Raw genomic sequence first — 22,352 nt, forward strand, 5'->3', positions numbered from 1 at the left:
AGAGATGAAAATGATTCTCCTTTGGCATTAATCAATAGCAAAGTCTGCAGCTTGGAGAAAAACAGAAATTGCTTTGTTTTACAAGATGTAATTACCTGATCCTACAGTGTAATATACAAGTTCAATCTGTTGTCTATGGCCTTTGAAGGTCAGACCTATTACCTGCTGCCCTTTCTGCCCACTGCTCCATACCATACTGCCCCAGCTGCCAGATAGAGATGTAATAAGAGGGCGCAGCAGGTGACCCTCTGGGCTCGGCTAAAGCGGCTGTGGGTCGGCCGTTCCCATAATGAAATCCACAGATGGTGCTCTTGAAATCCAAACAGCAACTGAGAATGTAGGATTCTCGTAAACTGACGCAGCTCCTGAGGGCCTACAGTATACAGGGATCATAAGGTTATGAAATGCAAATATGAAATGCTCCACACAGGATGTGTATACTTACAAGATGCTAATATAACTTTCTCCACCCTTCCAGAGTTTTTCTCATTCTCCACGGACAGCCAGTCTTCCACCAAGAAGAAAAACATGTTTTCTGTCTGGATGTCCCAAACTATCACATGTTGTAGATACCAAGATGGGTCTAGACCTGGAAAACATTGCATTTATTCAGTATTTCTTGTTTTTAAAAGGAAGTGTTCACTCAAAAAATGACACACAGCAAATGTTTTTCAGTATTTGTTGTTTTGAAAAGGAATTGTTCACTCAAAAATGACAATTGCCTGTTAAATTACTCACCCTCAAAATGTAGGTGACTTTTTTATTTATTTAAGGAAATACTATTTTCTTAGTGATTCATGATATGCAGGTTTAAATGTGGAAGATAAAAGTTTGTGAATCCCTTTTAGAATTGGTTCTTAATGTATTGTGTTTCCCTCTAAAGCATTGGTGAGCATTTGAACATTTTCTAAAAGTTGCTTGAGTCCCTCAGTGGGAAAAAGATGGATCTCAAAGTCATACAGTCACGATTGGAATGGGTTCAAATATGTAAAAGATGCTGAACAACTGTAGAATCTGAAGAACATGGAGTTTTTTCTTCTTCTGAAGAAATACTACAGCAGGCAATCATCATAGATTGTTGATTTTCCAGGTAACAACACATCATTAAAAACCAAGGTACAAAAAACATTTTGCAGGTGCTTATTTTATTAATTTTAGTACTTAATTTTCTTAATGTCATGTAAACGTACAGTATACTGTATGTAAAAACAGATATAGATATATGTAAACAACTTCTATGTGAAACATCTTAAAGTCCCTAAGAAGCCAAAACTAGCAATATGATTTTGCTAGCTCACATTGCTACTTTTATGGTGAACAATTCATCTATGCGGGTTATAAAAAAAAAGTTTGCCCATTTAATCTTTAATTGAAATCTGAAAATGCACTTTCTGTTTTTTTTTTTCACTTAAAGTTGCTGTATGTAAGTTTTTGACTTCTAAAGTATAAAAAATACCATAATATGTTTGCAGATATTTAAGAAACATGCTAAGTGAACCTTTTTGTTTATCTGAAAAACAATGCAGAAGTCAGTTATTGTGCTTTGAAAATGTGTTTTCCATGCCAAAATGCTGAATTTGTTTTGGTTCTTTTAACCCGCCCAATGCCGGTTAAGCCATTTATATTTCAACACCCCGGGTTGCCTTGGTGGAAAAGCGCGTATTGTATTAATTCATTCAGAAAGGCTCTCAAAGCATCCATCCGTGACCGAAATTGCGACCTCCGGTGGACAGTAGCAGACTCCAAAATGAGAGGCAGATTCAGAGTTCAAAATAATTTTCAAATAACATAAATATCACGAATGTAAACAATAAGTGAGCAGGTTACATTGTAACCGCATGTCCTAACAACATGCTACATGATGAGATTTGCAGTAATAAGAAATTTGGCTGTTTCCACCAGACTAAACACGACAGAAATTTAAATACAGCCATTCAGAAGCACAAAATATGCACTCACTCACGAAATGGTAAGGTTTATAATCTATTTTAACAATCTTAAATGCACATGCTGAATCACTGATATGTGTTTTATTTTGAGTCACAGTTCTAAAGTTCAATTTTAAATGGTTTATTTTATTTTCAAAATCTGAGGTGAACAATCTGCTGCTGCTTTCAGTAGTATGGCAATAAACGTAATGCAAAATGGCATTCAAACTCAAATTGTTAGCATTTAACACTGAATAAAGCGCATGAGGTGATCACAGTTTATCCTGTTGTTCAGCAGCAAGAAATAGAAGCCGCTTCTAATATATCAATTCGAGGTGATGATTAGAACAAAAACTAATTTTCATATGGAAAATATTCCTTTTATCATGTGCCGTTGCTTTATTTCGATCATCAGACTCGCTTCTCAATCTGGCAACCTGCGCTTGCGTTTGTTTTGATCCAGGAATGTAATACCTAGGTCAACCACTGGGTGTCAAACTTACATACTGCACCTTTAAATTATAGGATTACATATATCTTAGCAAATGGGAGTGGCTAACATATGTAATCATGCTGCTCCAACGGTCATTTTTGACAACAAACAGAAATGGTCAGGAGGAGTTTGTTAGGTTGTAATAACTCTCCACAAACATTTTCCCCAATCTTTCTGAATGAAACGCTTTCTTTACTACACCCATTCAGCTCGTACTGGACAAAACAAGCCACAGCCATTGTTTAGTCATTTAATATTCTGTTTCTTTAGGAAATGCATCACAATACGAACAAAATGGCAGTTGCAGCTTCTGGGTCATTAATGTTGGAACTTTAATGTTGATGTGAAATATCAAAACTGTGTTTTGTATGATCTCTCTTATTTTGTTAAAATTAATCACATTTTCACAGATTCTGCAAAGAGATCACAAACTTTCTCTAGGCACTGTACAGTAAACTGCTCCAGACACAACAGACTAAGATCGTTAAAAAAATGAAATGATCAATCTTGTGTAATTGAATAGATCATTTGTATTACATTATTACTTATATTACCAAGGACTACAGTTTCAGCTAAAAATCTTCTTTACTATTCTACTGATGGAAATAAAAAGTCTTGTACATCTTGGTTGACTTGTTAATAAAATAACAAAGAGCAAATTTTCATTTTTGAGGTGAACTACTGCTTTAAGAAGAAAGAAGCTGTTCATAGCACTGACCTGTGTTGTCGTGCCAGATGCGTATTTTCCAGATCTCTCCGAGATTGGCATCTGTTTCAACTTGGAAGTCATCCAAGCTGTTCCTCTGGAAAGCTCCATGTCTTCGAAGGTGCCGCGAGCCACTTTTATTCAGACCATACAGGCTAATGCCAACATGTGCAGTGGTACCTGATGTTTCATTAGATTATTATTAAGATTGATGAACTACATGAATAATAATCTGAAAATAGAAAATTGAAGGTTTGACTCACCAGAGCCTCTCTTCCAGCCTGTTTTGACAAGAACCCGATACTGATAGCGACCTTTCTGCCCACACAGAGGAACCGAACACAGACGCAAATTTTCCAGGTGGTCCAGTTTGTGAGCCATAAGACCAACCAGAAGGTGAATCAACAGCAGGACTCCACAAACGATGCCCACCACCACGTTTCTCGCTGGCTCTGCTGACTGGAGACACCAATTACATTCACCGTTGATGTGATACATTTCTTGAAGTGAAAAATCTTTATAAAAAAGATGATTTCTTCTATTTTAAATATACTGTAAAATGTACTTTGTGTTTTAAAGTGTTATAAGGCAATTTGTCTGTATATCCATTACTTTTGCTAACACTGACAACCCAATGACCATTAGAATAAATTATTTAAATAATTTAATTTTGAACATTTTGGCTCCATCAAAAACCACTGAAAATATTATCACAGTTAATAACAACTGCCTTCTGTTTTGTACACTGTTAATGTTTTTAGGATTCATTGATGAAACTAAAAAAGTTAAATTAACATAACTCATTTTAACAAACATTTTGTAACCATGTAAAAAGCTATTTTAATGCACCCCCTAAAAAATGTTATTTTCTTAAAAAAATTATTCATTAAAAAATTATATTGAACCCAAATCATTTGAGTAAGAGTGTGTTTTCCCATTAATGAATTAAGCAGAAGTGGCATACCGGTGGCAGAAGCAGCAGAGCCTCAGGATGGATGAAGAGACTGGCTCCAAACATGGTGAGGTGCTGTGTGAGGCAGTGGGCAGAGTGAGGACTGCTGGTGCTCAAAGGACTCAGACCCTCACTGCTCCAGCGGAGCTCTTTAACATTGAAGAATCGGCACAACACACTGAACACACACACCGACACCGTCACATCCACACTGCCGATGCTGCTGTTCACCTTCACAAACAGCTCTTTCGCAGAGCCATTCAAGCTGGACAATTAGACAATAATCATCGATACAATCATCAAAACGACAATACATTATTTATATTGATAACACTTATATTAGTAAGTAAAGTAATTGTACAGGGCTCCTTTTTGTAATAACAGTGTAGCTATGCAGTATCTACATAAGTAATAATGAACAATATGAAAGGAATACAAAAACAAGGCATAACAAGTGCAACTTTAATTTACAGCCGGCAAACTTTTTCTTTTTACTCTATAACTAAAAGAAGGAAGGGAGCAAGAACCACCTAAATTTACAGTGCACATTTAACTTGTACTACAGTAAATAAGCACCACCTTAATTTACAAAAGTTACATTTGCCCTAAGTAGAAATCAAAATAACCATGTTTGCCGCAAACGTTATACATCTACTCTGTAACTACTAGAAACAAGGGGGTAAAAACACCTGCTGTGAATGTTATCACTCGATTGAATGGGCATTATCAGTGGTTATCAGCTGATAGATATGGGCCAGTACGTGTCTTCTGCACCTACTGGTAGACTCAGAAGGCTGTAATCATCCATCCACATGGTTAATCAGCTATACTAACAGAGAAGACTCCAGATCTGTTTTTAAATTATTGTGACGGTTGGGTTTAGGGTTTTGGTATGGGTAGACGTTAATAAAAAACAATGAATGGGAAATGAAATAAATAATATAAATAATTATCATGGTTAATCAGCTAATAGAGAAGACTCCAGATCCAGATCTGTTTTTACATTACTGTGATGGTTAGGTATAGGGTAGGGGTAGACGTTAATAAAATACATTTAATGGGAAATTTAATAAATACTATAAATTATTATTGTTAACTTCTGGCCGCAGCCATAAGTGATCTATAGCTGATTAACCATGTGGATGTATGATAACAGCTTCTGAGCCTACCAGTTGGTGCGTTGTTGGGTTGTTTTTAACCTTTATTGGTTATTTATTAATAACTCAACCAGTCAATTTAAATATTTGGTGCTTTGTTGTGTTATTTTTAACCTTTATCGAGTTATTATATGTTGGTAACTAGCAGGCAACCACTGATAATGCCCATTCAGTCGAGTGATATCATTCAAATTGGCTGGTAAAAAGTATCACCTTAATTTAATGCTTAAAGGCATAGTTCACCCAAAATGAGTATTTCTCAATATTTACTCCCCCTCGAGTGGTTCCAAACCTTTGAGTTTTTTCCCCTGTTGAACACAAAAGAAGATATTTTGAACAATGTTGGAAACCTGTGACCATTGAAACTCAAAGTAAGAAAAACAAATACTATGAAAGTCAATAGCAACAGGTTTTCAAGATTTTTGTAAATAACTTCTTTGTGTTCAACAAAAAAAAAAAGAAACCCTAACAGAATTGTGACAAGTAAAGGGTGAGTAAATTATGACTTTTCAGTTTTGGATGGACTTTTTCTTTAACTGTTATATTTACCCTGCAACTACAAAACAATTAATAATAATAATAATAATAATAATACAAAACAAGCACTTAATTTACAACTCACAAACATTGCTGCAAAATATTACACAAACACTATTACAAAATCTATGCTGTAAATTCAGATTACTCACTATGTAAAATCTAGGCTGTAATCTAAATTGTTATCCCTTGCTTTAAATGAAATGTATGAGGAAACTGAAAGAGCTTACAGTGGTGTGAGGAAGATGATGTGCTGCAGCAATGGAGTCTGAGCTGAGAGAAAGATTGTGAGTTCTTGACGATGAATGCCTTTAGACTGTAAATCTACAGGTTGGTCATTAATAGAGATCCATACTAGTCCAGAGGCTTTCTCAGCAGATCCTGCTTGACAGAAGAACAGGCTGTGGTTATTCTATAATGGTAACATAATTATATAATGATAATACATAGTATAACTCGTTTGCATTTTATTTAAAGCTCCTTTTCTCCACAAACATTCATTGCCTCTTTTTAATGAAATTGTTCATTAAATTCCCTTCGGCTTAGTTGTTTATCAGGGGTCACCACAGCGGAATGAACCCCCAACTATTCCAGCATATGTTTTACACAGCCGATGCACTTCCAGCCACAACACAGTACTGGGAAAAACCCATACACACTCTCGTATTCACACTTTAATTCACTTATAGCGCATGTCTTTGGACTATGGGGGAAACGAGAGCACCCTGAGGAAACCCACACCAACATGAGGAGAGCATGCAAAGTCCACACAGAAAAGCCTACTGGCCCAGTCAGTACTCGAACCAGTGACCTTCTTACTGTGAGGTGCCAGTGCTACCCACTGAGCCACCATGCCACCGTTTTAAATGAAATTTAAAAGTAATTCAAAGTAATATATTCTAGTGCTCTTAAAAAGTCTCAAAGGCCTCTTTTGTTCTTTAAGGTTGTATTTATAAGTTAAGCTTAGTCTACATCTGTCGCCCGATTCATCAGTCGCATGATAATTCAAAAATCAGTGTCTGCTATGCTATTTGATCCTCATTAATCATTTCTTCTTATTAATAACAAGACAGATTTTTGTGGAAAGTGTGATTGATTATTGAAAGCTTGATCCACATTATGCAGAAAACTGATTTTAAAGTTCTTGAGTTTAAGTTACATTAAAAATGCCACTTTAAAACAATGTGCCCTTTATTAATGAAAGTGTTATTTTTTATTATTATTTTCTACTTTTAAATTGTAATATTTCATGGTTTCCACAAATACACACAATCAGAAATAAAGGTGCAAAAGTTATCACTGATGGGTACCTTTTTAAACAATACATAAAAAACCTCAAGGTTCCATTTAAGTGCCTTAAAGATATATATCAGAAACTAAAATGAAGTGTACCATTTGAAATATTTGATACTAATACAGTATCTACACTTAAGGTACAAACATGCATCTTTAAAGGACCATTTTAGACCCTTTAGGCTCAGATGTGTACTTGCCCCAGTGACAACTTTTGTACCTTTTAATTCTGAGAGTGTATGAAGCTTTAAATACTGATAATAAGAAATATTTATTGAGCATTAAATCATTATATTAGAATGATTTCTGGAGGATCAAACTGAAGACTGGAGTACTGATGTTGAAAATTGACCTTTGAATCACATAATTATTAATAAAACATTTAAAATTAAGAGAGACTTCTTTGTAAAAAAGACTCTACAGGAAGGACACTTAAAAATGCAGGGTTTCACACAATTCATTAATTTTGACCTAACACAAATCGATTAAGTTAACAAATGTAAGTGGATTGAACATAAAACAATTAAGTTTTCCCAAAGAAATCTAAGAATTAAAATTAAGCAATTAGCAATTTTTACAAGTAGCAAACTATTTTTGTGTGTATGCTAGAGTTTATGGTAACACTTTATTTTGATGGTCCATTTGAGTATCAGTAGACTGTCTGCCTTATATCTGTGATATGCTCCTTCAACCGGCATATAATTGATTATAAGAAACTTTGCAAGTAAGTGTCAACTTACACTAACCCTGACCCTAACCCCAACCTAATAGTCTAGTTATAATCTAATGAGAATTAGTTGGCATGTGCTCTAACTTAAATTCAATAAACGGACCATCAAAATATAGTGTAACCGAGTGTATTGTGCTGTAGTTTCAAAAGTATTGGCTTTTGTACACTACCTGGAATAAGACTGAAGTTTAGTGCAAGGTAGAGTCCAGTCTGAGGTTCTGTATCCATTGCTTTAACTGTGAAATTTACACTTCCATTATGCTTCAGAGTAATATTCTTCCACAGTAAGCGTTCATCTTCAATCTCCTGTGCTTGTAATGTGACTTGTATGGCAGAATCTAGTGTCAGGTTGGCCATGGAAATAGGGTTCCCTTGTGGTGTAGCAAACTCCATGGCTGCCAGAGTGGTGGATATAGGAGGTTCGGCACCTGGAATGAATGGATTGTCTTCATTTTCCATCTGCAGCAGGATCTGCAGGACCTCTTGTTTTTCTTCCTTCAGTTGAGAGCTTAGTGCTGATGGAATGTGAAACTGAGAGGGAGCAAGGGCATCTGTGTACAGGAGGTCTTTAGTAGGGTCACCCTGAATGCCCACTGCACTAATTTTTGGGATGGCAAGAGAAAGAACTGTTTCCCCTCTCATCCGCGACAACATTAATGAACGCATGAGTTCAAAAACCTGTCCCAGTGCTGATACAGCTCTCTCTGATGTGTCCGCACTGCTCCTTTGCCTCAGATCTGCAGCCATTGTGTTACCTGCAATGAAAAAAAAATAGGACAGGTAAGTGATGGATTATTAACAGCTTGTATCCAGTTCCTCCAGGATTTTGTGGATTACTTTGTAGGAAATTTTTGCGGCATGAAATGACAAAAAAATCTATAATACTTTGGGGGAAAATGTAAATTAGTCTTCTGTAATTGTCATTCTTGGTTTTTTAACATTTATTTATGCTTTAGAAGTGCATTTTAAGACCTTTATCTTTCCTCCAGCAACGTTTTGATGTTGAAAAGAGTTCGAAAAAGTAACTTTTATTGACATTGTTAATAGAATTGACATTGTTTACAGAAACCTGGTAATAAACTGCCAGTGCTTTTTCTGTTACAATATATTCACACTACCAACTACTAAAATGTCAATTAAAAACCACTTAAATTGTAGAGTTGATTTTTCAAGATAAAAAGTCAACAGAGCAGAAATCATGGTGCCATAATGCAATTCATATCAGTAAATAAACAAAAAAAACATGAAAAAAATACGGAATATGTTAAATTATACATATTTCTTTACAGTGTAGTAAAAAATGCATTGTTTTTGTCTAATGCTTATATATTTGCTCTTACATTAGAATCGGAAATCCTTTATTAACTTTTCTTTGGCTAAGTCCCTTTGTTCATCAGGGGTCGCCACAGTGGAATGAACCGACAACTTATCTAGCATATGCTTTACACTGCGAAGGCCATTGCAGCTGCAACCCAGTACTGGGAAACATCCATACACACTCATTCACACACATACACTACAGCCAATTTAGTTAATTCAATTCACCTATACCCACATGTCTTTGGACATGTAGGGAAAACCGGAGCACCCAGAGGAAACCCACGCAAACACAGGGAGAACATGCAAACTCCACACAGAAATGCCAACTGACCACTGACTCAGCCGGGACTTAAACCAGCAACCTTCTTGCTGTGAGGAAACAGTGCTAACCACTGAGCCACCGTATATATATATATATATATATATATATATATATATATATATATATATACAATGACAATGAAGTTAAACCATACTGATATGGTTCTTTGCTTGACAATGGGTTAAAGACTTTTTTTAGATAATTGGGAAATTTAAACATTTTATATGTATTTGCATTTTATGTACACTCTCAGATTAAAAATAGAGGTTAAAAAAAACTGTCTTTCAGACGGTAGTTATTCAAAGGGTAGAATTTTCTACCTAACAGGTCCACATTTGTACCTCTAAAGGTACATATTTATAACTAAAAAGCACAAAGGTGTACATCATAAATGTACTAAACTATATCTATAATGGGGTGATCAAGGGTGTATTTTTTTAAGGCTTGGTTGTGTTTATAAGATGCAAAGCAATGTGTGCTCATGTTTCATTTGTAAAAAATCAAGTAATTTTTTTTTCATATATCTTACTTTGATGATACAGCTACTCAGCTAACATGAAAATTACCTAGTTCCTCCCTCAAGAGGCTCTGATTGGTCAGCTAACATAATGTGCTGTGATTCGTGGATTGCCTCTATACGTTACCAGGAAAAGTGTCACACCCCTACAAGCACGTGCTTTTATGCTATGTAAACACTGTCAATCAGAGTACCTGTTATCTGTATCAGTTTGAGCCTGAATTAGACAGAAAATTACACAGAGGACACAGCTTAACCTAACGCCTGCTCTCTAAAACAAATCTGACAAGTAATCTCACATATATTCGGAATAAGCATGTGTAAGTAATAGGAAATGTTCACATATCTTTTGCGAGTATGTTATTTGAGATGTAGAATGCAGGAAAAGCGGCCGCATAGAGAGAGACGCCGCAGCGCTGCTGAAGATTGTGAGTGTTTACAACGGTTTGACTAACAAATATGAATTTGTAGCTAAATTGTAAGCGGTGCCAAATAGCATTCCTTGTTTATGTCCTTGCTACAACATACGTTAATGCCAGAAACTGTGCATGCAATAGATCAATTTGAATAAATAAAAATACTTACAGGTTGTGGCTAATCCAAAGATTTGTGTATTATGTTTGGAGCTGCTCCTACTTTGAGGAATTTTTAGCCGAATTCAGCACTGAACTGGAAGAGATTCTAGAAGCTGTTCTTTGTCAAATGCTAGCTATATCTTTTTTATTATTCTCTGGAACATAATTAAATTGTAAGCTCTTCTGTACCTTCCTTTCTGAGAAATGTATCGTGACCACGATTTCAGGATGTAAAAATCTTACAAATGTCCTTCAAAATCCAGGAGGGGTTCTAATATCACACTAAATGTGAATTCTGCTGAACGTACTTACTTAAAACAGTCAGTATGTTCCTGCCGCTGTCTGTGGGGTTGATGTTGCCCTCTTCTGTTTGTTCTCTTATAACTTTGATCATCTTTTCCGTGACCTGCAGGACCTCTGCATAGCACCCGCTGCACTGCACTTCAGAAGGAACCACCTGCAGATATGAAGGAACATTTATCTTACACACCATTTGCATTCAAAACATCATAATTTTGTTCTTAGGTAGCATGAATATTTCTGTATTCCCAGCACTCCTCGTTACGCACAGCAGGCAGTCTGTATTCAGCGATAAGCCTTTGACTTTCATGTCACATGGTGCAGGATCTGTAATAAGTTGCTGACATGCTTTGGGTCGAGGTATTATTAATTCTGATTAATGCGAAATTCTTCATAAGCGTTAACAGTTGAAAGCCTTACTGTAGACTGGGCCAAAGCTGAGCTGATAAGAGCCACGTCCTGGAGTGAGGAGACTGGAAGAGAGGCCAGGACTTGGATCACGCTTGTACGTAGATGAATCTTGTCCTCCAATTCCTGAGCACTTATGGATGTTAGCTGTGGAAGTGGTTAATTTTGTTCAATGTTTAATCAAATAGGTAAAACTTAGTGGTTTAAAGGATATTAGTAAAATATGTTAAATGATTCTGTACTAGTATTTTGGGCTTGCACTGTGATCCTCAAATAGTGTCATTTAATAGGTCATGAAATGATTTTTGCTCTAAATATGCTAAATATGAAATTTACAAGTAAATAATCTATTGTTATTCATTCATTCATTCATTCATTTTCGGCTTAGTCCCTTTAGTAATCTGGGGAATGAACCGCCAACTTATCCAGCTCATGTTTCACGCAGCGGATGCCTTTCCAGCCGCAACCAATCTCTGGGAAACATCCATAGACACTCATTCACACTCATACACTACGGACAATTTAGCCTACTCAATTCACCTGTACCACATGTCTTTGGACTGTGGGGGAAACCGAAGCACCCAGAGGAAACCCACGCGAACGCAGGGAGAACATGCAAACTCCACACAGAAACGCCAGCCAAGGCTCGAACCAGCGACCTTCTTGCTGTGAGGCGACAGCACTACCTACTGCGCTACTGCGTCGCCATCTATTGTTTTACTAAAGGATATTTTTGTGGGAGTCTTCCATAAACTATAGTGAAAGTTGTTGTTTGTTTGATTGTATTGTTTTTAATTGAAAATATGGAATCTAAGTGCAAAACCAAAAATCTGTATCAAAATACTGTCAAAATTGCCTTCCAAAGTTGTCCAAACTAAATTCTTACCAATGCTAATTACTAATCCAAAATAGAGTTATATATTTATGGTGGAAAATGTACAAAATATCTTCATGATCTTTATTTAATATTCTAATGACTGTTGACCAATTTTGACCCATATAACGTATGATTGCCAATATCTAAAATTGTACCTTTGCAACATAAGATGTTTTTTTATTTTCTCCAGGGTCAGATTTATGTTAATTAATCACATTCCAAAATAAAGGTACAAAAGCTATCACTGTAGCAGTATCTTTTCCAGAGGTACCCAGCAGCCACATGACATCATATGACGGTAATATTAGGTTAGATTTAGGTCGTGATGTTAGGTGACCAAAATTCAATATCTAGTCAGTGTCTAAGGACAACGTTACATTGATATTTGGTTGATGTTAGGTTGTGTTGGAAAGTGACCAAATTCCAACGTCGAGCCAACATCTTAAACACTAACATTTATTCATCAGGTACTGCAACCAAAATCCAAAGTCTGAGCATCATAACATCAAGCTGGAACGTCATTAGAAGTTGATTTTTGGTTGATTTTAGGTTGAACACTGACATCAGCCGTACGTTCATTTCCAAACAAAATGTTAGGGCATCGTGATTAATCGAAAAGTAATCAAAGTCGACATTCAGAATCTATAATCGATCAAATTTTTCCAGGACGATTTTTTCAATTACTTTCCCTACGTGTCACGTGAGCCCACTCTGTTAAAGGCTGTGGCTGATTTATTCTTCTGAAGCTCTGATCTCTGGTCAAGGAGGATGATGGAACCATTCTTGAGCCTTACTTTGCTTTACATTGACAATGATTGGAAGCTGTGCCAGAGATGCGTTAAGACGGCATATTTTGCATTACATTAAAACTATTATTTACATAAAAATATTTGTTTACACAAGAAATGCACTGCTTAAAATATTATTTACAGAATGCACAACATTTATTTTATTTAGAAGAGATCCTGCTTATTTTCTACCTTTAATACGAAAAAAAAACACTGAAAATAATTCATTTTGTTTCCAAAAGTGCAAGTTATTTATTTTCAATTTAAATGTTTTCGAAGAAAAAACTGACTGTTGTTTTTAGGCAATGTGTGCTTTAATTTTAGTTGTTCAACTGTGATGTTCAATAAATAATCATAGATAGTAGATAGTGTGCGTTTCCTTCAATTATTTTAGAATCAAGTAATGCACTCTTCATTCAGAAATCTTTGACTTGTAATATGTGAGCATATTTACTGTCCAAAATTTGTCAGTGACCTGTGAGGACACAAAAATTAAATAAATAAAATAATCGTTCATTAATTGTAATCGAGTTAAGATGTTCAATTAATCGAGATTTGGATTTTAGGCAAAATCACCTAGCGCTACAAAAGGCATGACATTGGGGCACAACGTTAATTTGACATCATGATGACGTCCTGTGCCTACTGGGCACACTTTTGTTCCTAACAAGTACATTGCAATATAGTTTTGTACTTTTTAGGTACCAATATGTACATTTTCAATACTTTCATGTGCTTTAAGTTTACAAGAGTGGTCATGTTAGGTACAAAAGTGTACTCTTTGAAAAGAAACTGCCACGGTGACAGTTTTTATTTTGTATTTGAGTTAAAAGGATTTGAAACTATTTTTTTTAATTTAGAAAATTCTACTTACTATAGTTATGAGTTCAAAATTTCAGTTTATTTTAATTTTACCTTCTTAAATGCAAATTGGAATTACAATTTATACAATGCACCATCTGCAATCACTCATAATCTGTTTTTTTCACAAGCAAAAGTGTCAATTCAAAGATTGATTACACATTAAAATTGTTAGTCAGGGCTATCTGGGTTACCTGGTTGAGTTGACTGGTCAGGGCAAAAGAATATTGCATAATGTCCTGAGGGTTGCCTTGTTGGATCAAGGCCCAAAACTCTGATTGACTCTTCGTCCTCAACCACGTCACTGTGCACTGGTCACAAGGCAGCACTGTCAGTTTCCTGCAGGGAGATGTTATTTTGGAACGGTCATGTTCAGTTGAATTTTGTCTGACTATGTTTATATATGCATAGTAGATGACTAACTTTTTCACTGCGACAATCGTAGCCCCCATACTATCCTCTATATGAACCAGCACATGAATAACAGATGCATTTTCCACTGTGTTCTTAAAACCCAGTGGCACCAGGGAGCTCAATGTGCTCTGAGTGCCTCTGTAAAGGGTAATCAAAGGACATAATGGTCCGAAATCTTCACACTGTGCCACCTGCAGTGAAAATATGAGCTGAGCTGAGTCACCGTCATCATCCATCCACCCTGCCATTGAGGAAAAAAAAATAGCAAGGAATGCGTCAGTCTACAGAGCCATTACTTGGGTGTGAAATAAGAGGAGAAGAGAAATGACAGTACCAGAGCAACTGTAAGAAACCTTGGTTTCCAGGAAATAAAGCGAGTCGCCGGGTGACAGAGTGCAAAAACCCCCGTAGGGAGGATGGTTGGAGACTAAGGTGATGCTTGCCGACCCCCAAAGCCCAGAGGCAGGTTCAGACACATTGAGAGTAAAGGTGTATTCTTGGCCCTCCATTAGCACCCCTGGTTTAATGACTATTTCTCTCCAGAGGCTTCCTGTCAAGGTAGTGACCGCATTCAGTGTAAGAGCTTCACCTCTCTGATTCTCTGCAGTCCATCTGTACTGTAGGTAAAGTGTTTTAAAACATTATTAAGGTTTGGAAATGATGAAGGCGAATGATGTTGTTTTAAATTACTGTGTGAACTGAATACCTGTACGGTGTCTTGACATGAAGAACAATAGCCAGCCAAGGAAACATGGTGGTTGTGATTCATGTGAAACAATTGATTATTACAGGAAACACACTTCACAGTCACGGTTAGCAATGTGGTATTGTACACTCTAACCTGAAAGAATGAAAAAAAGAGTTTTAAACAGTTTGATGAACAGTTAATGCTACAGAATTTGTTATGCAATTGCCATTTTTTATTTCATAGTGTTTACTCGTTTGATAAATGTACTGTAAGTTTACGTCATGCACATTTTTCTCAGAATTGCTTGTTATAAAATCCGAGACACAGTTCAAAAATAAAATATTTGCAATCAGGGATGGGCAAAATACATTTACATGTATTTTAAAATAAAATACCTCAATTTTACATGTATAAAAATAAACTACAAAATACAGCTGCCACAACAAGTATCAAAATAAAATACTGTATTTTGAAAATACTACAAAATACTTTCACAAGGGAATTTCTTTGCAAACCTTCAATCAGTAGGCATATTTGATCAATCCCTTCACCATTAAACTGACTTTGTCATTCATTTTAACCCCTTTAACAATTTCTAAAGTTCCTCTGCATTTCCACCTGCAGCCCTGAGACTGAGAATGGGAATGATTATGTACTGAAGCTCCACATCCTGTTCCTAAGGGCTGATATTTTATTCCATCTCATTTCTTAAGCAAAGATGCTAATGCCAAATTGTACATTATATTGCTATTATATATTATTGGTCTTAGCATTGTGCAGTACACTATTTTCAATGATTGTTGACTTGCTCCCAAATCTACCCATGCCATTTGTCTGATATTTTTTTATGTGTGTTGGATAATTTCCATCCATACTCCAAGCATTGACCACTTTCTAAATTAATTTTTCTGTTCTGATTTCAATTCTAGGTAAATAACTGAGAAAGCATCAATCTGAGGCCGCATTTTTATGATGTCATCATGTAGACTTCTTACAAAGTATTTTACAGTATTTTAAAAATACAAAAATACAAGACACTAAAGTATTTTGATACAAAATATTAAGCCATTTTCATAAATTCTATCAATTACTAAATACTATTTTGTATTTCAAATACGTATTTCAAATACGTATTTGCCCATCCCTGCTTGCAATACCAACTTTTTTTCTCACAACAGCATGACAAAAACTTTCTAAGAAAAGTCAGTTTGTGTCTTAAGACTTTATAACATGTAATTTCAAAACATAAACTCAAAATTATGAGGGGAAAAATTATGTTTTTTTTCTTGATTAAACAATGTTCTAACATGGGCTAAATGTATCTGTTACACTGTATTCTATGGTTTTAAATAGCGGAGTTTGCAAGAGATAAGAATGTTTCAACAATTTTTGTTCAATCATTGGTTTCTACAACATAACTCTTGACCCATTATATGGACAAAAACACACAATATATTATTAAGAAAGAAAGAAAGGTTCACTTACTGTAGGTTTTGCACAACATGAAAGTAAGTAAATGATGAAAGAATTTTAGGGTAAGTTTGCAAGACAAAAGCTTTGTTTTTTACAAATGTGAAGATGTGAAAATGTATATTTTTTGTTCAACAGACATTTGTGAGTACTTAACAAACAAAACAGCAAAGGCTGTTACAGAAATATTACAGCTATCTGTGAATAGAATAAACGTACAAAGTGACATTGCCAGCTACTGGCCTGGGATGAATAATACAGCATTTTTAGTCTATTTCATGTATCCCAGACGTGAATGGAGATTGTTGAGCCAACACTGTCTTCTGTTCATGAAATGCTTAAAAAATGCTAACTTTTTAAAAGCACTGTAAGTGTATCTTTGTTGTGTAAATGTTAGGAAAAATGTACCGAGTGAAATACTAAAACCAGTGTGAAGTTTAAATAAGTTAACACTCACCGACTGAGATATAGAGGCAGGTTGTCGTCCACTTTTGAAAAGGGTTAGAGTAAAGCGATACACTCTGTCTGGCAGCAGAACACTTCTGGGAAGAATCAGCATACTGCTATTTACTGAAATATGGCGATGAAGGGTGGAAAAGGCTAAAGAAAGTGCTGTTGTGTTCTGGAAGCACAGAATACATTTTACAGAATACATCAACTGAGTGTTCACAGAAGCAAATAAAGAATTTACTGCATTTTTAATGCACTCTACCTCTATTGTGTAACTCCACTGGAACTTAAACAAGTCAATATCGTTCCTCTCTGAATCTGGATCAAAAGACTCGGATGCATTGAGTATCAGATCACACTGACTTGACCAAAGCCTCAGAGAACCACCTTTAATCACTGGTATCAGCTGACTGTGGACCACGTTCAGCTTTATGGTCTTGGTCTGCTGTAGAGGAGTTCCCTCAAGCCTGGCAGTAAATGTCAGACAATAGTTTCCCACTTTCAGAGCGTGCTTCGGCAGAGAGAGAATAGGTTTCGTAACATCCACTGAATGATTTAAATGCACCTTGTTCATTCCTGAGCAATCTGGACCTCTGAAGATCTCCCAGATATAAGATGCTTTATATGTAACACAACCGCTGAAGTCCACTCTTGCTTCAAAGAAACTTGGTCTGGATTTTAATACTTTATATTCTTCTTTTACAGCATAGATATGTGGCTGGGTACACACCAGATTTTGTACTTCTATCGCCATTTGAACAGAGACCTCGCTTATGTTATTGAAAGCTGTTACTTTCACCACAAACTCACCAGCAACGTTGTATTTGTGGACTTGTTTATTGTATTCTGTAACCAGAAATCCTTCGCTGGCATCACCGAAATCCCAAATGAATTTAAGGTCGCTGCCTCCATCTGTGATGGCAACAAAAGTGACCGGATAGTCAATAAAAGCTCCATCATGGGAGGTCAAAAGAGTCACTTTCTTCACATGTTTCTGAATTGTTGCTGTACTGGTCAGGGACTGTGAGCAGAATCCATTATCAGCTTCCACTGTAACAGACAGGGATCCATTAGCAAAAGGTGTGAAGTGAACATGCTGCCCAATTTCCCGAGAGGACTGGACTCCATTTAATAGGAAGGTCCAGTGGTAATTGGCTTGTGAGACAGCCGATGCTTGGAAGCTGATGTTTTTGGATGCTTCTAAGACAGCAGCGCAGCATCCAATCAAGCGCAGATCTCGAATTCTTTCCACGACTCTCACAGTCGCTGTTGCAGTTTGGCAACTGACATTATTTTTCGCTGTTGCTCTTACCAGATGGTTTCCAACTGCAAGAGAGGAGGTGGTAAAATCCCGCCAAATGTCCACAGAATAACTTGCATTAACAAACTCCAAAGAAACTGAAACTTCACTTCCCTCGGACACAGATGTTACGAAAGTAACCGGATCATCCTCACACACCACACTGCTGCTAGATGTAAGGGAAAGTCCCTGGATGGCATCCTGAACTGTGATAGTATGTGAAACAGTTTGCCAGCTAATGTCATTTGAAGCATTGAGTGACAGATAGTGATCTGCAGCATCCACAAAAGAATAGCTAACAGTCTGATTGTCGGCAAGGACCACAACTGTACTATTCTGCAATCTTAATACCCATTCCCAATGCAGGACATTTCCTGGTCCCGCAGAGCCATAGAGCAACAGGAGGTGGTTTGATGTTACAAAAAATGGTCTGGATTGGCCATTTATCTGAAAGTCCACTTTAGAGATGTCTTCCTGAATGGTTAGCAGCTTTGTAGCCTCTTCAGACCCAAACACATTTGAGGCTGATACTCTGATCTTGACCACTCCGGAGACTTTAAAAGCATGTAGAATAAAAGGCACATCTGATATAACAGGACAATGCTCACAGTCCAAGAACCATGAGTACTTAAGGTCTGTTCCAGATGCTAATCTTGCAGATATTTTCACTGGTTTTCCTTTCGTTACAGCCTTAACTGGCGATACAATACTCAGGCCAGATACAAGCTCTACTGATCTGAGTGAAAGTTCACTACCTACTGATCCGAGTGCATTGGATACAACCAGCTTGACATGTATATCACCAGAATTGTTTGTGAAAAGTGGAAATTGTTTGGTATTGCTTGCCATACTATTGTTTGCAGTCCACTTATATGTCAAGTTAGAACCGCATGTCACTGATGCTTCCAACAGTATTGTTTGATTTGTCAGGAAATATTTTTTAGACCGCAGCCCCTGGCCTTGAATCCAAACTCCATATATTCTTTCTACAACCTCAATGTGTGTTATAGCTTCTACTCGACTGACAAGATTTTGTGCTGCAACTTGAATCTCAAATATCCCTGCGTTAGGAAACACATGCATGAATGTGGACGTCCCAAGCTTTGGAGGCGTCGAAGGATTCACAGCCCAGTAAAATGAAATATTTTCTTTTATGTCAGTCTGAGCTGTTATCAGTATCTCTTTTCCTGCCTCCACGAATGGCTGACTGGTATTAACCATTACGTATGACAGAGGTGCCTGCACCTCAATCTCGACGGTCACTGAATCTGAACTTACTGCATTAGATGCAGTGACTGTCACATGAAACTGTCCAGGAAAACCAAAAATGTGTAATTGATTTTGCCCCTCTGTTTTAGAGCCATCACCAAAGTCCCACTGAAATGATGCCATTTTACCAAGAGGCTCAGCCCAGAAATGGTAGGACTGATTCACAGTCATTGCATCATGGTTCCCTTCATATTTTATGCACAGATTAGATACAGCCCTTTGAACTAAAATGATTGTTTTTGCTGTTCCGTTGCTCACCTTGTTATGTACCAGCACTGAAATTTCACACAAACCCTCCTCTTGAAACATAAAGCAATGGTGTGACAGACCTTTAACTGGGCTTGTGTCACTAGAAAAGTTATTATGCCACCAAAACTGATATTCTGTTACTGTGGGAAGCACAGAAACATCAAAGCATATTACCTCGCTCACTGCTACTGCGCTATTGGCTGAACTCAGTGAAACATCTGTTATTTGGGCCTCAACACATATGTTGCTTTCATAATGGACTGAAGCCACCAAGCTGTGTGCATTTACACCAACTGTGTACGTTCCTGCTGTTTTAAAAGTGTGAGTAATAGATGTAGCTCCTTTAACAACAGACAACGATGTGCCATCTCCAAAATCCCAATCAAAAATCAAAATTGGAATAAAGCCTTTGACCAGCACCTCAAAATCAATCTCTGTTTGACTCAAAACGCAGTCTGTGGGTGTTATTTGAGTAATTAATAAGCAATAAACTTCAATATTGACTAACTGGTGTTCCTGACTTACTGAATTATAAGCAGAAACCTGAACTGTGTAATTTCCGGGAGACTGGTACATGTGAGAGGCTGAACTTCCAGTGTGATTTATTACAGTAGAACCATCTCCAAACGCAAAGGTCCATTTTACATGTGTACCTGAAGAGACTCTGCCACTGATTTTAAAGGTTGAGTTGAGTTCAGTGGAGATGGTGTAGTTTAACTGGAGACCTGAAACAGGCTCAATAACCTCCACTGCTGTATATTTAGTCAGGGTGGATAGGGTGTTGTTGGCCATGATGGTGACATTGTATGTGCCGGCCTTTTTAAAAACATGATTGACTTTGCTGTCAACTTCCTTCCGTTTTTCAGAGTCATCACCAAAATTCCATGAATAAAGTGCTCCAAATGAAGACGGCCAGAGAGAGACCTCAAAGAGGACAGTGTAGTTGACTTGACAGACTGTAGGTGATGAAGACACCAGCAGGTTTGAGATTGGAGTTCTTACTTTAACTGTTACAGCCTTTTCAATTTGATCATATTTGTTGTACGCCTTTATTTTCAGTGTATAGTCACCTAAAAAGAAAAAAAAGTTATGTTTAACATTTATAATTAACATTTATTTTTGGTTATATTCAAATATCAATTTTAGGATACAATTATATATCTATAAATAGATAATTTATATATATATATATATATAAGCAATATCACACAAGCGATATGGCTGTATTTCAGCTGTGGGAGGCGTGCATTGGCTCGAGGCCGCAGGCTGAGTGCTTTAGTGTTCCACCAGTGATGATATACAGCCATATCACACTGCTATGAGTGTGATAGTGCATTTATACAACAGTTCGATGGCATAACCATGTATTTAAAAAAGAATATCAAACACAGAGAGTCTAAAAACCCTTTTGTATGAGGAACTACTTTTTTCCGACATTCCTTCACATCTGCAGCTGATGTCTATGATGATGATACTAGTATTTTAATGATTCTCTAGCATAATATTTAAAGTGTTGACAAAACAGGTGATTTTGCTCACATTTTAAGATTATAAGGCTGAACGACATTAAATGCCATCAGTCTAAAGACATTTCCCAGTATTTCTCTGTTGCAATCGGAATATTACAATAATTAACCCCCAAAAAAGCCAAAGCAGTGCCAACACTACCAGATTACTGTTGTGTTTGTGATAAGGAAAAATGCAAAACACATGCAGGCATTTCTTCTTTCTTTCTTTTACTGAGCTAGTAGTAACAAACAGATGGCCAACACAAAATACATACATTCCTGATATGTGAGTTATAAGGGCTTATTATGCAGTCTCTGTCGCCATCTTGTGGATGGACAACGTCAACCACCTTTGCTCTGCTCAGTATGACAGGCTGATGGATGCCAACGCGCTGTATCTCAGAAATAATAAATATTTTAAATAGTATTTAAATAATATTTTAAATTCTACAAAAATTCTACAAAAGTTTTGCTACTGTATGTCGGCGGAGTAATACAGAAAGGTGAAGAGGCTCTATGAGTTCTGATATTGCAGAATATCGCACGGCTTTAAGCCAATCAGATTCAAGAACTAGACAGAACTGTTGTATAAATATAAACATTTAATTATAAAATAATGCATTATATTTATAGCTAGTTGGAGGAAAAAAAGTCACTTTAATTTAGTTTGTATAATAATTATTGTAATAAAAAAAAAATCTATCATTCAATTTCCTTCAGCATAGTTTCTATTTCAGAGGTCGCCACAGCGGAATGAATTGCCAGCATGTGCCAGCTTGTTTTATTCCAGCTGCAACCCAGTACTGGGAAACTCCCATACACACTCATTCTCTCTCACACACACACATACGGACAATTTAGTTTATTTTTAGTTCATTCAGTTCACCTATAGCACAGGTCTTTGGACTGTGGGGGGAAATTGCCGGGACTTGAAACAGTGACAGTGCTAACCACTATATATATATATATATATATATATATATATATATATATATATATATATATATATATATATATATATATACATATATATATATATATATATACATTCATTTTCTTTTCATCTTAGTCCCTTTATTAATCTGGGGTCGCTAAAGCATAATGAACTGCCAACTTATCCAGCATTTGTTTTACACAGTGGATGCCCTTTCAGCTGCAACCCATTATTGGGAAACACCCATACACTCCCATTCACACATACACACACACACTACTGACAATTTAGCTTACCCAATTCACC

At 36.5% G+C, this 22,352-nt stretch overlaps 1 protein-coding gene across 1 annotated transcript in view; it reads right to left on the reverse strand.

Annotated features, from left to right (window-relative positions):
- The window catches only part of pkd1b (polycystic kidney disease 1b), a 55,705-nt gene that overhangs the window by 21,613 nt on the left and 11,740 nt on the right, over positions 1-22,352 (reverse strand). The window contains exons 11-25 of the mRNA XM_056469151.1: positions 17,049-20,674; positions 16,794-16,958; positions 14,885-15,019; positions 14,513-14,795; positions 14,188-14,419; positions 13,959-14,103; positions 11,251-11,385; positions 10,843-10,987; positions 7,967-8,551; positions 6,004-6,154; positions 4,092-4,344; positions 3,391-3,586; positions 3,140-3,307; positions 446-589; positions 163-373 (exon numbers count right to left, since the gene is read on the reverse strand). Of these exons, the coding sequence (XP_056325126.1) occupies positions 163-373; positions 446-589; positions 3,140-3,307; positions 3,391-3,586; positions 4,092-4,344; positions 6,004-6,154; positions 7,967-8,551; positions 10,843-10,987; positions 11,251-11,385; positions 13,959-14,103; positions 14,188-14,419; positions 14,513-14,795; positions 14,885-15,019; positions 16,794-16,958; positions 17,049-20,674 (6,574 nt within the window). The remainder of the gene's footprint in view (positions 1-162; positions 374-445; positions 590-3,139; positions 3,308-3,390; positions 3,587-4,091; positions 4,345-6,003; positions 6,155-7,966; positions 8,552-10,842; positions 10,988-11,250; positions 11,386-13,958; positions 14,104-14,187; positions 14,420-14,512; positions 14,796-14,884; positions 15,020-16,793; positions 16,959-17,048; positions 20,675-22,352) is intronic.

This window comes from Danio aesculapii, chromosome 12 (assembly GCF_903798145.1).
Source record: "Danio aesculapii chromosome 12, fDanAes4.1, whole genome shotgun sequence".
In the NCBI taxonomy this organism is placed as follows: Eukaryota; Metazoa; Chordata; class Actinopteri; order Cypriniformes; family Danionidae; genus Danio; species Danio aesculapii.